We start from the raw sequence: 14765 nt of genomic DNA, 5'->3' as shown, positions 1-14765 counted from the left end.
TTTGCTTGAAGACTTCCAGTGAGGGGGAGCTCACCACCTCCTTAGGCAGCCTATTCCACAGCTGAACTACTCTGACTGTGAAAAACTTTTTCCTGATATCTAGCCTATATCATTGTACTTGAAGTTTAAACCCATTACTGCGCGTCCTTTTTTTATATACTTAGTGTAGCAGCTAACCATTTAATTTTAGGTCATTGTAGATAACATCAGAAGCCTCTCTAGCTCTTTGCATCTTTTTCACTTCACTTTCTTTCTCTTCGTATTTGGTGATCTGCATTTTTCTTAACCACGTTGTACTTTAAAATTCTGAATAAAAATTTGCAAACTGAAGGGGGAAAATGAATCAGTGGTCCTTCAAATAAGAAGCCACTTGTTTACTTTCCATTTATTTTCACACCTGAGCATCTTGGGGAATAGCTCTTGTTCTGTTTTTACCTGGAGCTCAGGGCAGGCTGCCTGCTGGGTCCCCCCCCCCCAATTTTCCCCTCAGAGCATCACTGAGAGAAAGGGGGGCTCCTCAGAGAGTCTGTCCCTCAGATCCACAGTGGAGCGGGGTCCATAGGCCACCCAAGGCAGCAAGTGGATGCTTTAAACAAGGGATGGCCCTTCAGTGAGGGAAAGCACCCTCTCTGCTCTACCACCTGGAAAAGTGGCCTCCACAAGTCACCTGGGTCTGCCTCACTTTTTACCAGAAAGGTGGAAATGATGGGAGAGAATTTAGGAGAGCTCAGTCATGGTTTAGAGACCCAAGGATTAAGGAACACTATCTCATTACAAGCTTTGCTTTCTAAGTCACTGGTAGATTTACCAGCTGCCTCCTTCAACCTGTCTGAGAAGGATTCTGAGGATCGATGCAAGACACTATAGGGCAGGGATCCCCTGACCCTTTTCCAGGTGCCTACCAAGTTCTTTGAGAAAATGGAAAGGTGGATTTTTTCCCCTAGCAAGTCTATTGACTGAAGATTTGACTGGCTGCGCTCACCTCTGGGAGCCTCTGTCACCACAGCACAAGGGTCTTCCCTTCGTGACTGGAAGAAAGACCCGGCAGCCATGTTATGGCTGACTCCGCCTCATGCAGCAGTTCTTTGGTGGTAGCCATTTTATCCCCGGCTGTCTTTTCTGTTCTTTCATTGGCCCATTATGCACGGCCGCCGAAACAGCGATTTCGGGTCACATGGAAAACGCGGAGGGGGAAGAAGCGAAGCACACCGCTTATGCACGGGACGGGACACAACGGCGGCAAAAGCCAGAGTAACCGATTATGCACGCGGCGACCCCGGCGCCGCTTCTGGTTGCACCCCGGTCACCTGGAAGCTGCGCTTTCATCCGCGTTTCGCTAACGCAGCTTTTTCGGCGGTATGCACCGAATCTGCAGCCGGTTGCAGCCGGCACCGTGCGTTATCAGTGATTTTAGTCGCCGCCATTCCACCCCGAATGTGCGCTACCCCCCCCCGTGCATAATGGGCCAATGGGAGTCAGTTCTGGAGGCAAGCAGAGTGGAAGTGTGCTCAAAGGAGAAAGAAGTCTTCTAACGAGCCAATCAGGAGGAGCGCATTTGAAAAATAACAGGAAGTTTCTACACATCTCTTCCAATGCCCCCCTATGTGTGTGAATCATGCACACACACTACAGATCTTGCATATTCAAGCATATGAAAGCCATCTCCTAGTTTGCAAATCAAAGTAGATTTTTTTTCCTCATTAAAAACAAGTCAAATTGTGACACAAAAATACAAGAGTTTTGCTTTTGGCATACCACAGTTTATTCATGGGAGTTTTGCTGGTGCATTGGCATTTGAGTATGAGTAAACGTCATAGCTACGAGCCTGGATTACTTCAGTTCCTACCAAGGAGAAGGCAAGACCCAGGGTGTTCCCGCACAAGGACCAATGTTGCCATTTGGTTCCACAAAGAGGAAACACTATTTTAAAAAGTGAAATCTTGGCGTTACGCATACCTGCCTTTGTAGTGGAATCCAGTAGCGTTTCATTCGTTCCCCACAAGTTTCCGGTCTCGCAAAAATCGCTAGAAAGGAAGCGATTTTTTCTGTGCTTTGTCCCGCCCCTGGCCGTCAATCAAACGAACAGCCAATGGGTGGTTGTTCCCTTTAAGCACAGGTTAAAAAAAACAACACGTTGCAATGAATATACGTTGATTCGTTGCAACGGAGAGACCCAGCTAGCTGCTGTGTGAGCTGGCGATTCATTGTTACCACGCTCCCCCAAGTGAACCCCCCCCCCCGCACGGCCGCGATTTTCGGCCGAAAATAAAGGGAACTTGCAAACGGGGCTGTGTTGTCCTTGGGGACTTAGGGGAGCTTTAAAGCACTTCTGTGGAGGGATTGTAGCCGGAGAAGCCTCGCTGGGTGAATGAAGCCTCGCTGGTTCATTGCTTTCTGCTCGCTTCGAGAAAAAAAAAATGGCGATCGCTTCGCCGGAAGTTCGGAGGAGAGAGCCAGGGGGAGGGGCTTTGTTGGAACCGCAACAATGAGAACACACAGGTCTTTTTCGCGGGTTGCAGATTGTTTGCGGAGGGTGAATCCACTTTTCCCGATTTCCCTAGAAGCGCTACAACGAATCGTTTTTCGCAGGAGTGTTGCAGATTGTGTGTGACGTCTTGCAAAACTGCAAATTAGTAGCGTTTACAATGTGAAAGCCTTCTGCTACATTAAACTCGTGCGGAATGGCCCCCAGTGTGCTGCAAAGCAAGTTAACCCAGACCAAATTAGCACTCATGAACAAAATCAAGATGCATATCCCCCATGATTCTTAACTTCCCATCCATATAAATGCTAATTTGACCCACTATCTCATTTCTTAAAGGGCCGCTCCACCATACTCATAAAGGGCAAGAATGACAACAATCAGTCACCAAATAGTTGGTACGTAAAGCTGTCGTTTACACTACAAACGTGACAAGAAGCTGGATCACTCCCTGGGAGAAAAATCTACTGGGACACCCATTTTAACATCGCATCTGTACATAGCCTTCTAATCCCATGGAAAGCTGAAGTCTTGCGTTGCCTCCTGGTGGTTGGCTGAACTACAAGAAGAAGGGGAAACACATGCAGCTCCTGGCTCCTCAGCACTGTACGTCTCCAGGTAATTGTACTGCATTACCTAGGAGACCAAACACAATGAATTAAATTGCCACCTGCATTGTTTCGTCGCTGTGTAAACAGCAGTTCCTTTCCTCTAAGGGCATTGTTGAAAATAGTTTTAAGTATAAATAAGAAAAATAATTCAAGGGGTTCAAACCAGACTAGGGGGGCCAGCTGTGAGCTGAGAGATATCTGGAGTCCCTCCTCCAAAACAGAACTGATTTCTGTTGCTTGAAGTATAGCTATAATTCCAGGGGATCCCCAGGCCCCACCTGGAGGTTGGCATCCCTAGTGCAGTCTCAATGAATCTTTTGACCTGGGAGAGGGTTGATGTTCTAGATATAGATGATCTTCTCTCCCCCTCCTCTGAGTATCTGAAAGTGCAAAGATCTGCCCACAGCTGCCGTGGAAGGCCTCCCTAGAAGAAAACATTTTTAACAGAGATTCTGTACCTGTGCTTGTGGCCAGTCAGAAACAGGCAAAATTGTTTTGCTACACTGGCCCATGTGTAATGGCATAAGAACCAATCTAATCCAGCCAGCTTTAGATCAGTATCAGAGTATCCCTTTAAAGGGTATAGAATCATAAAGTTGGAAGGGATCTCCAGGGTTATCCAGTCCAACCTCCTGCACAATGCGGGATCTCACAACTACCTACCCTTCCACAGTGAACCTATTTCATGCCCAGGTGATTGCTCCCCCCCACCCCAACCAAAAATCTCCAGAATCCAGCCTGGTCTGGAGGAAATTCACCTCCTATCCCATAGCAGCAATGAGAAATTCCCTGAATATGCAAGGAAGGGCCACAAGACACTGGCACATCCCTTCCTGTCCACCCACTTACAATCTGTCTAAGTTCATAAAACCAGCATTTCAGTCAGATGGCTATCCAGCCTCTGCTTTAAAACTTCCAAAGGAGAACCCACCACCTCCCGAGGAAGCCTGTTCCACTGAGGAATCGCTCTAACTGTCAGGAACTTCTTCCGGATATTTAGCTGAAAATTCTTTTGAATTAATTCCAACCCATTGGTTCTAGTCCTGACCCTCTGGGTAACTCTGCTCCATCTTCTGCACTTCTACATGTGCATTCCAAGTTTTCTAGGATGTCTACTGTTCACAGATCTGGAGCTTCTCATTGGACAGGTTGGCTCCTCCCCCCATTAATTTTAGTGACTGGGACATTTCTGCATGCATTCTGGGGATGATACATGGAACTGTCCCTTGTAATGAATTGCCTCTTGCTTGCATAGGTGTGCTGGTTGCGCACCAGAGACTTGCATGTGCAGACTTCAAATAACGGAAGTGAAGGTAGGGATGCTCTTAATGAAACCCAGAAGGACCTCCCCCTAAATCCAAGGATGTCTCTCTCTTAGCTTTCTGCCAATGGTAGCCAGTGTGGGGAGGGGTCATAATATAAGAGGAGATGGTTCTCCTACAATGTGAACATGTTCATGTGTACATAAGAGCTGCTGAATGTGGAGGTCTTTTGTGGGGGAGAGGCCAACAGTAGCTTGGTACATTTCCTCTGTTAGCTGAACTGGCCCTAAAATAGCTTTCTATAGTGTATACACAGAGAAAGGAAATAAACACAGAGTCAATCCATTGCTAGATAGAACCCTCCCTCCCAATAGAACCACTTTTCTTTAAAAAATAACCATAATACCAGAAGATAACTATTTAGGAAAAAAAATGTACCACCAACCCTGGTAAACAGAGGAGTTGGGTTTTATACCTCACTTTTCCCTGACTGAAGGTGTCTCAAAGCAGCTTCCAACTGCCTTTCCTCTCCCCACAACAGGCACCCTGTGAGGTAGGTGGGGCTGAGAGAGCTCTGACAGGACTGCTTAGTGAGAACAGCTCTATTAGGGCTGTGATGTGACGCGCCCAAGATCACCCGGCTGGCTGCATGGGAAAGAGGAGTGGGGAATCAAACTTGGCTTGCCAGACTGGAAGCTGCCGCTCTTAACCTCTACACCACGCTGGCTCACAGAAAAGAAGAAACAGATTGATAAGACACATATTGTCAAACTGAGAAACAGACTATTAAAAGGTAATATATAACAGGCTAACTGGTGGGGCAGGCATCCTGATTATAGAATCATAGAGTTGGAAGGCCCCTCTATAGGGTCATCTAGTCCAACCCCCTGCACTATGCAGGAAACTCACAATTCCCTGCCTGCTCACAGTGACCCCAATTTCACGTCCAAGTGATTCCCCCCACCAAAAATCTCCAAAATCCAGTCTGGCCTGAAGGAAATTCACGTACCCTCTGGTTTAAACAAATTCCTTATATAGATTGGGGCATTCAGGTACAGTAACTCATGTAAATTTGGCTAATTTATTTTAATACATTTGTGCATTTGTAGCTGAGGAAAGGCTATTTGTGCAGAAGATCCTTTGTTCCACCTCAGGGAAGTGGGTGGGTAAACACCTTCAGCTACAGGTGCTACATGATAAGATTGGACTCTTATCAGTGTTTTGCCCCATCTCTTTTTATTTCTCTACAATCCCCATAAATTTATCTCACTTCATCTTGAGAAGAACAAACAAGCAAACAGAAGAGGCGCCACGTCAGGCAAGATGAAATCCAGCATTCTTCTTTGCAGAAGTCTCAGCAAACCGAAGACATTGGGAGATCCATCAGAACGTTGGCCATGATTCAGTTGGTGGGCCAAAATCCACCTCCTAGCTAGTTCCAGCATAGACTGCACTGGCCAGATGGGCTAAGGCAGGGGTAGTCAAACTGTGGCCCTCCAGATGTCCATGGACTACAATTCCCAGAAGCCCCCTGCCAGCGAATGCTCCTGGGAATTGTAGTCCATGGACATACGGAGGACCGCAGTTTGACTACCCCTGGGCTAAGGAATGACTCAACCTAAGCAGCCCCCTATATCCAAGAATACAGTAGTGCACATTTCATTTATATCAGAGTTTCAAAGTGTTGGTGAAAAGAAATAACAGCTCTTAACATTTAGAGAAAATGTTGAAAAGCGTCTCCAAGATGGGCACTTGACTTTCAGCGGACTTTCTTCTCTGTCTAGGAACTCACTTCAGTTCTTAGCTGGGAGCCAGTGGTCTCATTTCAGCTTCCTTTTCCCTGCTAAAGAGCGCAAAGGCAGCGTCCCTTCAATCCACTCGTTTGCCGTGGTCATCATCTCCTGCCAAAATGCCATCTCCTCCTGCGTGGAATCCATCCAGTCGACAGCAATCCCATAGCTGGAGCCTTCGAAGAAGAAAGACGTGGAGAGTCACTATAGCAACAATATAACGATATGTGATCAAATCTGCCTTTCCGAAAAGGCCATACACTTTTGGTGCCCAACGTTAAAAGTGCTAGCTATCAAATCTTGTTAGCAGAGCTGCATGAGATTCATGCCAGTCCTGGAAGAGAACATTAATTGTTACTTATAACAGAAAGGTAGTCTCAATGGTTAATGCTATTTTTTTTAAATTACAGATACATTATTTTTTGTGAGCCAGGGTTAATAAAATGGTACAATCACACTGGCAGTGAGCTCTAAAAATAGTGCAACAGCAGCAGTGTCACCAATTGTCCGTAACACATTGACATTAAATTATTTATTTCCAATTTATTTTTCAATTTGTATCCCAGCAAGCTGGCTCATGGTGGGTCACAAATAATAAAGAACTCAATAAAACATATAGTATTATCCCACTAAAACACCCATTAAAACACCCCTGTGGTGGTGACAGTTCCAAAATCCCATCGTGCTAGCTATCATCTGGTGTCAGGGCCCCCCTGAGTGCTGGATCATCACCCACAGTGATGGTCGGCTGGTAGGAACTCTACCAGTTTCTCGTTCTGCTCTTCCTCATCTGCTGGGGGGGGGGTAACAGATCTTCCTGGTCCGGCCTTAGCCATAGACCCTGTCTACATTGCGCCTGTGCAAACAGAAGAAGAGTTGTTTTTTTATACCCCACTTTTGACTGCTTTTCAGTGTCTCAAAGCGGCTTCCAATTGCTTTCCCTTCCTCTTCCTACAACAGACACCCTGTGAGGCAGATGTAGCTGAGAGAGCTCTGACAAGACTGCTCTGTGAGAACAGCACTATCAGGACTGTGAGGGACCCAAGGTCACCCAGTTGGCTACATGTGGGGGAGGAGCGGGGAATCAAGCCACTCTCAACCACAACACCATGGTGGGTGTAGGCGATTTGACAGCAGCACTGACTACATTGTTGACATCAGTGCTGTGGCTGTGGTCACCCAGCCAGGAGGGTCTCTACCATGCCTAGTAATCATGAATAAACTCCACCCCCACGCTGCCATAGCATGCTCTTACGGGTCAGATTGCAGAAGGGCCCTCTGGCAAAGAGCCTGGGTTTGACTCTAATGAAAGCATAGCCCATGGGTTGCTGGCAGTGAGATTTTTACTGCACAGGCTGGAAGTTTATTCAAGCCGCTATTTCAGACTTGGGAACTTTATAAAGTGGCGGATGATATCTCAGCAGTCAGAAAGTCTACTGGTGCATGAGGCTGATGTCAGGAGATTAATTCTAGTCACTGCAGAGAGCCAGTTTGGTGTAGTGGTTAGGAGTGCGGACTTCTAATCTGGCATGCCAGGTTCGATTCTGCACTCCTCCACATGCATCCAGCTGGGTGACCTTGGGCTCGCCACGGCACTGATAAAACTGTTCTGACCGAGCAGTGATATCAGCGCTCTCTCAGCCTCACCCACCCCACAGGGTGTCTGTTGTGGGGAGAGGAATGGGAAGGCGACTGTAAGCCGCCTTGAGCCTCCTTTGGGTAGGGAAAAGCGGCATATAAGAACCAACTCTTCTTCTTCTTCTAATTATGCTCAGTCGAATTTCCAATGGGGAAATCAGAAACCTTTTGGTTTACAGATTTTACAGGGGGGGGCGGGTTGCTATCAAGACACAGCTGATGTGGATTCTGTAGGGTTTCCAAAGCAAGAGACGTTCAGAGGTGATTTGTCATCATCTTCTTCGGCCTAGTGAGCCTGGACTTTTTTTGCTGGTCTCCCACCCAAGTACTGATCATCCGTGTACTAACCCTGCTTAGCTTCTCTGATGTGATTAGGCTAGTCTCAGCTATCCAGGCAAGAGCAATCGTATAGGCTTTAAATGTTCAGGGAGTGGTGGAGAACAGACGCATGGCTTGGCAGCGTCTTCACTCCAGCAGTGAGGGAGAGGTATTCCCCTCCTCTGAAAAGAATCCCTTGGGGATCTTTTCTTTTATCAAACATAATCCATAGCTGACATATTTTCTGCTTATATTGACCAAACTGGGGAAGATGGTTCATGTTTAAAGGAAGGTTAATTTTAAGGACAGTTGATGATTTACTTACCTGTCCCAAGTCCCAGCCTGATTCCTCCGAGAAAATGATTGGTCAGTTTTTCATGGTCCCAGACAGTCAACTCAACACATGCATCTTTGAGATCTTCTGTGTGAAATCCATCATATACAATGGTGTGGTTGAAGACAGGGTTTGAATCTCTCTTGATCACTCGGGTCTTTTGATAACTTTTCTTGCTGGTGTCTGGAAGTACATAGCTTAAAACAAAGAGAAGCACCATGTTTCATATTGCACAATTGTTTTAGGAAAATGGCATATGTTCCCAGCTTTCCCCCCCTACCAAACATAATTCAAGGCTGACAGATTAAAACGTGTTGAAAACTGCTGAATTCATATGCTGTGGAAAGGTTTGGTAGAAGGAGGATTTGGGGGCCTCTTTGGATGTATTCAAATGTTTACAGGAGATCCAGTTACTGAGTTGGACCCTGCAAGCTTTTTCATTGATTGCCCTCCTTACTACAGACTCCATCCCATGACTTTTGTCTATGCAGGTCCTATAGTCTCCAACATAGTCTTTTTGTCTGTCAAAGGGATGCCCCTTTCTTTGCTCCAACATTGGAAAATCTGGTTGATCTCAACCCACAGATGTTTTGCATGACATATAGTTTGTCTCTTAACTAGACGATATGCTGCAGCATCATGACTGAATCTTCCTGATATTTTTTTAAGCGAATAGCAGTTTCGTGAGGCCCTCATCTGGACTGGGGTGACTGTATGTGTGTAGGTTTTAACCTGTCCATGGCTTTGTTTCCCCCCTGCTATAAACAGAACGATCTTGGAAGGAAAAAGAAATAGGCACTGTCTCTTAGCTTGAACTTTCCCCCCTTCTAGGGCTTATAGCAGCTTGGTGTTTCGATTAGCCACACTGAAGCAGAGATAGCGTAAGCCACTGCACCATGACAGCAAATCAAATTGGGCCCCGTACAGCTGATGCTGGCCTTTAAAAAAATACTGAATATCCCATAATAAATTTCTAAGCACCATGAGGCTCCTAAAAAAGATAAGACACAACTTCTGACTTCTTAAAATGAACATGTAAAAGCTTATGCATTTTCTGGATCTTCAGCACAGAGTTCAGACATTACACATGCACACACAAGTGCTCGGTTAAACTGTTTAAAATGGCGATGGTTTACGTAAAATCTGAACAGGACAATTTTTGTTAAGGTTACAGATATGGCTAATGCAATAAGGAATTATATAGAAAAGATGACGGGAGGGGACTCTATAGAGGACTCACGTACCATTTTACAAAGGAATCTACTCCAGAGGGGCGCAACTGTGGGAGATCTTTGGTGTCCTTGACCCAGATATGAACTTCACCAGATGGAGGGCTCTTCCAACCTTCCACAAATGATCATAAAAAATAATTAATCAAGAAGAGTGTAATTTTATCAAAAGAAGTTTTATTAAACCAAAAACGAGGTGCAGTGTGCAGGGCTTCAGAATGAAAATGCAGGGCCCTGGTTTCAAATCCTGCTTTAGATCAGAGGGCTGGTGGGAGATCTTGCATCCATTAGAATCATAGAGTTGCTTGGACAACACAACAGTATTCCCCAAGGAGAGAGAGAGAGAAATAAAAATCAAACCCAATGCATTATGGGGAAAAACCTTTCAATTTTGATTCCATGGAATATATAAAAACGAGACCTGGTTTTGCAGTCTGAAGCCCTTTTAGCAACAAGGAAAAGCTCCTCGGAGTACAGCTGTGCTTTACCTAGGCTTCCGGGTGGCACATATTTAATGGACAGGTTCATGACTCCTCGATGATCAGCACAATTGAGGGTAGAAAGACTCTGGAAGAGAAATGCCAGCAATTGTCAAGATCCTGTATTAAGATCTTGCCATGTAATGCTTCCTGATGTTTCATATGACACGTTCTGTTATCTTTGACCCGGTCACTAATCCTTGTTTAATTAAGAAGTCCTTTTCTCATGGCTCTGTTGCAGATGTTTCTCATCTTGACATTGTAGAGCTGATCTATGCTCTCAGAAATCCCACCTAGTGTTTGGGAGTCAACATGCGCTTTGGGCTTGGGAAAATGGTACTGGGAAAATTAAAGTCTGGTATGCTAAGAGGGCGTAAAGATTTGACTTAGGGGAGGGGCTGCAAGGGGTATAAAAAGCGTGCTTGTAGTTAAGAGTTTCAGTTCCGGCAAGGAAAAGCCTTACCTTTGTTTAGTTTGCTTTCTACAATAAAGAGATTCTTTTCTCGCCATGAGTCTGCTTATTGAGGCTTCAAGAGATACCTGACAGTAATAAACCAAGTGTGTACAATATCAGTAGTGAAGGCTTCAGAGCAATGGGATGATAAAGCTGGGGCAAATGTACTTTGGGGTACAACTGACAATAGAAAGGAACAAATTTGAAGATCTCCACTAAGTCCCACTTGATGTTTGGCAGCATTCAAAGCCCTGATTTTTTGTTTTTAAAGCCCCAAGTGTCTACCACGAAGCTAATAGCTTCACAGGAAGCTTCCTCTAAATCTTCACTGGATTCTTATCTCTGAGTTCTCCTCTGGAGTTAAGATGTGAGGCTGTCAAGGACAGGGCTTTTTTGGTGGAAGCCCCTGACCAGTGGAACGTTCTCCATTTATTAATTTATATAGTGCCTGCTTGGAATATTTTTATGGGCCACGTAAAAACTTGCCTGGCCTTTGATGGAGATGAGTAGCTTCTCCTGTCTTTCTCAACAACTTTAAGTTGTTTGGATTCAGCAGATGAAAATTTTAAAGGTTTTGCAGGTTGATTTTGTGAATGATGGTTAATAACGGTGATATAAATATTTTCAATGCAAGAAGAAATTGCAGCCATTCAAATCTAAGTAGTGCTACTGTCTTCAACAGCTTATACTTAGAATCTGTTCTCTTAATTGAAGATTGCTTTGGTAAGCACAAATTTTAAATGAAGCCTTATTGTATATATATTATACTAGCAAGAAAGCCCATTGCAAGCAGGAATACAATGGGCACTTGGACCCAGGAGACACCAGGAGGTGCAGATCTCTCTCTGGGTCTCTCTCTCCCTGATTGGCCCTTTTCCAACTTGGACAGCCAGACATGTTCCACTCTCCAGGCTGTTTCACAAATATAAAGAGGAACCATGGATAAGGATATACAATGGCTGTGGGGCTCTGGTTCAGGGACAGAACACCAGCTTGGCATACAAAAGGCCCTGGGTTCAATCCCTGACATCTCCAGTAGTTGATGTGCTAAACAGAAGGCAGCATCATGTGTTCAGTGTATCCCATTCCTGCCCTACTTACCCGTGGTTTGAGCGTGTACCAGTTCAGTTTGTTGTCGCTCCAGTCCCAGCTTGCCAAATCAACTTCCATCTCCCCAAGGAAACTGTTCCTCCCCAAAGGGTCATTGTGCCACACCGAAAGGTTCAATTTCTGAATCAGCAGAACCATTTTCTCTATTTTATACTGCAGAGACAAGATACAGCAGTTGGATCATTTAGCTACTTCAGCTTTCGTTTCTGCTCAGATAGAGAATGGTTTCTGAAATCCTTCGACCGGAGATATTCTGGACTGTCCAAAGCTGGGGCCATTTCTAGGCAATGCACTTTGTCACTGAGTTACACCTGAGCAGCACAGAAATCTAGAAATCAAGGACTCTGAAGCTCCAAGTGGTCCATAATGCAGTAGCTCAAGTCCTTACTGGGACTCAGTGGAGAGCACATATTATTCCAGTGCTCTCCCATCTGCACTGACTCCAGATTGGAGACCAAATCAAATTCAAGGTTCTGACTTTAACATTCAAAGCCCTTACTGGTCTGGGACCCCTGGACCTATGGAAGTGCCTCTTCCATAGCCAGCTTGGTCTAGTGGTTAGGAGTATCGACTTCTAATCTGGCAAACCGGGCTTGATTCCCTGCACCTCCGCATGCAGGCAGCTGGGTGACCTTGGGCTTGCCACAGCCCTGATAAAGCTGTTCTGACCAAGCAGGAATCTCAGGCCTCTCTCAGTCCCATCTCCCTCACAGGGTGTCTGTTGTAGGGAGAGGAAAGGGAAGGGGATTGGAAGCCGCTTTGAGGCTCCTTCAGGCAGTGAAAAGCAAGGTATAAGAACCAACTCCTCTTCTTCAGTAATATCAGGGCTCTCTCAGCCTCACCTACCTCACAGGATGTCTTTTGTGAGGAGAAGAAAGGGAAGGGGACTGTAAGCCATTTTGAGGTTCCTTCAGGTATAGAAAAGCGGCATATAAGGACCAACTCTTCTTCTTCCACTATTCCCCTCAAAGAGCACATAGATCAAAAGACCAGAACTTGTTCAGGACTGAAAGAGGTGAGACTGGCTTCAACAGGCCTTATTTGCCCTGGCATAACTCTTGTCCTGAGGAGATCGGGGTCCTCCAGGACCTTCAGCACTTCTGGAGGGCTTGCAGCAAAGAGCTGTTCCACCAGGCCTATGGTTGAAACCAGGAAATCAACACAGAGGTCTGCTGAACTCCCAGCAAAAGAATCCCCCTACCTATAAGAAAAACTGATCTGCTGCCACAACCTAATCACCTCCAGTGATCCATTAAGAGGAGGTTTTAAAATAATTTATAATTTAATATATATATTCTCAAGCAAGATTGAATTGCCCTGAGCCAAATGGAAAGGGCAGGTTATAAAAATTAAAATTATTATTTTCATATTATTATAATCTAGCATCCATCCTTTCTTTTCCCCTGCCACAAGGAACTATTCCCTGCAAGGACAGTAACCAGGTTGAGAAACACCACCTTAAAAATCCATTTTGGATATCCTGCTGCCCCAAATATCTGGCCTTTCTGGGTAACCTATAGTTGTCCTTACCCGCAAAACCTCGTTGTAAACAGGGCTCACAGTCCTCTTTTTCACTGAGGTTTTCCTCTTGCCCATTCGAGCTTTGTCTGGAAGCAGATAAGTTTTGACGTACCTGGGAAGGAAGTGCCGCTGAGTTAATATTCCAACAGTGCCATCTTGTTACTTACAAGCCTGTACCTGGGGTAGCCAGTCAGCAGGCAAAATTAGTTAAAGACTGCAGGAGCATATCTGAGGAAAATACAACCTACGGCAAGCACTGACACTGTGCCCTTTGTCAAGGGAGAGAGAAAGTCTGTTCTCTCAGCCAAGAGCACAATGATAATAAAGACAGTGGCTGTAATAAGGCATTACTGATTAATAAAGCTATAAAGACATATATAAATGTAACTATTGATAGTGTCAGCATCTAGAAGTATATTATTGGCCTTACATGCATACTCAATTTCTGGATTTTTGTACTCTTGCTGTGTACCATTGTTGAGATATTAGGCTTTTCCAGGCAAAATAAATGAAACAGATCATAGAATGACAGAGTTGGAGGGGACCTTCATGGGTCATCTAGTCCAACCCCTGCACTATGCAGGACACTCACATCCCTCTTGCTCATCCACTGTCACCTGCCACCCCCTTGAGCCTTCACAGAATCAGCCTCTCCTCCAATGTAATTAGTAAGGGAAAGTCCTTTGAGGCGAAGAGATAATCATAAATGGCATTGTTATATCACCAGTAGTAGAATCATAGAATCACAGAATCACAGAGTTAGAAGGTGCCATCTAGTCCAGCCCCCTGCTCTACGCAGGATCAGCCCAAAGCATCCTAAAGCAGTAGAAGTGTAAAGATTACCAAACTGTATAAGCCACTGAAAAAGACGTATCCAAGAATGAAATATATCGGATCTCATTCTGGCATGTTTAAAATTGAATAAACCTCTGCCATAGTAGCCTGCTTGATATTTTTTTCGTCTATCCGCACCTGGAATCTGGCAACCCCAAGCAGTTCCCATTTGACCCCTACTTTGCACTGACACAACTCCCAACAGCGTTACAGGTCTGCAGTTTCAATCCCCACTCACGGGTCTGTTCTGCCTTTCTTCTCATCCACAATGGCCAGGTCTTTGCACTGAGAGACGTAGATCTGGAACTCCCGGTTTTTCTCTTCATAGTCCAAGGCAAACTGAACGAGCCCCTGGGCATCGACACTGCCGAAATCGCCGCTGTACACACTGAGGACGCTACCGCTCACCTGCCCACGACGCAAGAGAAATATTTCAGGAGGTCAGAATGGTCTCCCTCCCTTCTTCTCAGCTACAAGAAAGAGTAAGGTCTCTTTTGGGCGGAAGTGACCTTCCTGAGTAAAGCAGGTAAAGGTATTTCATGGAGTTAATGCTGAATGCTTCTTGGGTGGAATCTTCATTAACCGGATGATACACAGACATAACATTTCTGATTAGCTATCATGATTACGCCGGCTGAATGGTGGAGCGCTTAATATTATCGAGCCTCCCAGCCACTCCTCACCTTCTGGCTGTCTCTGCTGC

General features: G+C 45.3%; 1 protein-coding gene across 4 annotated transcripts in view; it reads right to left on the bottom strand.

Moving 5' to 3' along the window:
- Window positions 1-1738: 1738 nt before the first annotated feature.
- The window catches only part of LOC143822321 (synaptotagmin-like protein 2), a 62051-nt gene continuing 49024 nt past the window's right edge, over window positions 1739-14765 (bottom strand). For 2 of the 4 annotated variants that reach the window (XM_077307317.1, XM_077307316.1), the window contains exons 11-17: window positions 14301-14470; window positions 13238-13340; window positions 11699-11860; window positions 10153-10231; window positions 9680-9779; window positions 8427-8632; window positions 5418-6321 (exon numbers count right to left, since the gene is read on the bottom strand). In XM_077307317.1, coding sequence (XP_077163432.1) covers window positions 6176-6321; window positions 8427-8632; window positions 9680-9779; window positions 10153-10231; window positions 11699-11860; window positions 13238-13340; window positions 14301-14470 — 966 coding nt within the window. In that variant the 3' untranslated portion in view covers window positions 5418-6175. The other 2 variants (XM_077307318.1, XM_077307319.1) reach the window with 2 other exon arrangements.

This window comes from Paroedura picta, chromosome 13 (genome assembly GCF_049243985.1).
Source record: "Paroedura picta isolate Pp20150507F chromosome 13, Ppicta_v3.0, whole genome shotgun sequence".
Taxonomy (NCBI): Eukaryota; Metazoa; Chordata; class Lepidosauria; order Squamata; family Gekkonidae; genus Paroedura; species Paroedura picta.
This window is presented reverse-complemented; position numbering and strand designations above follow the sequence as displayed.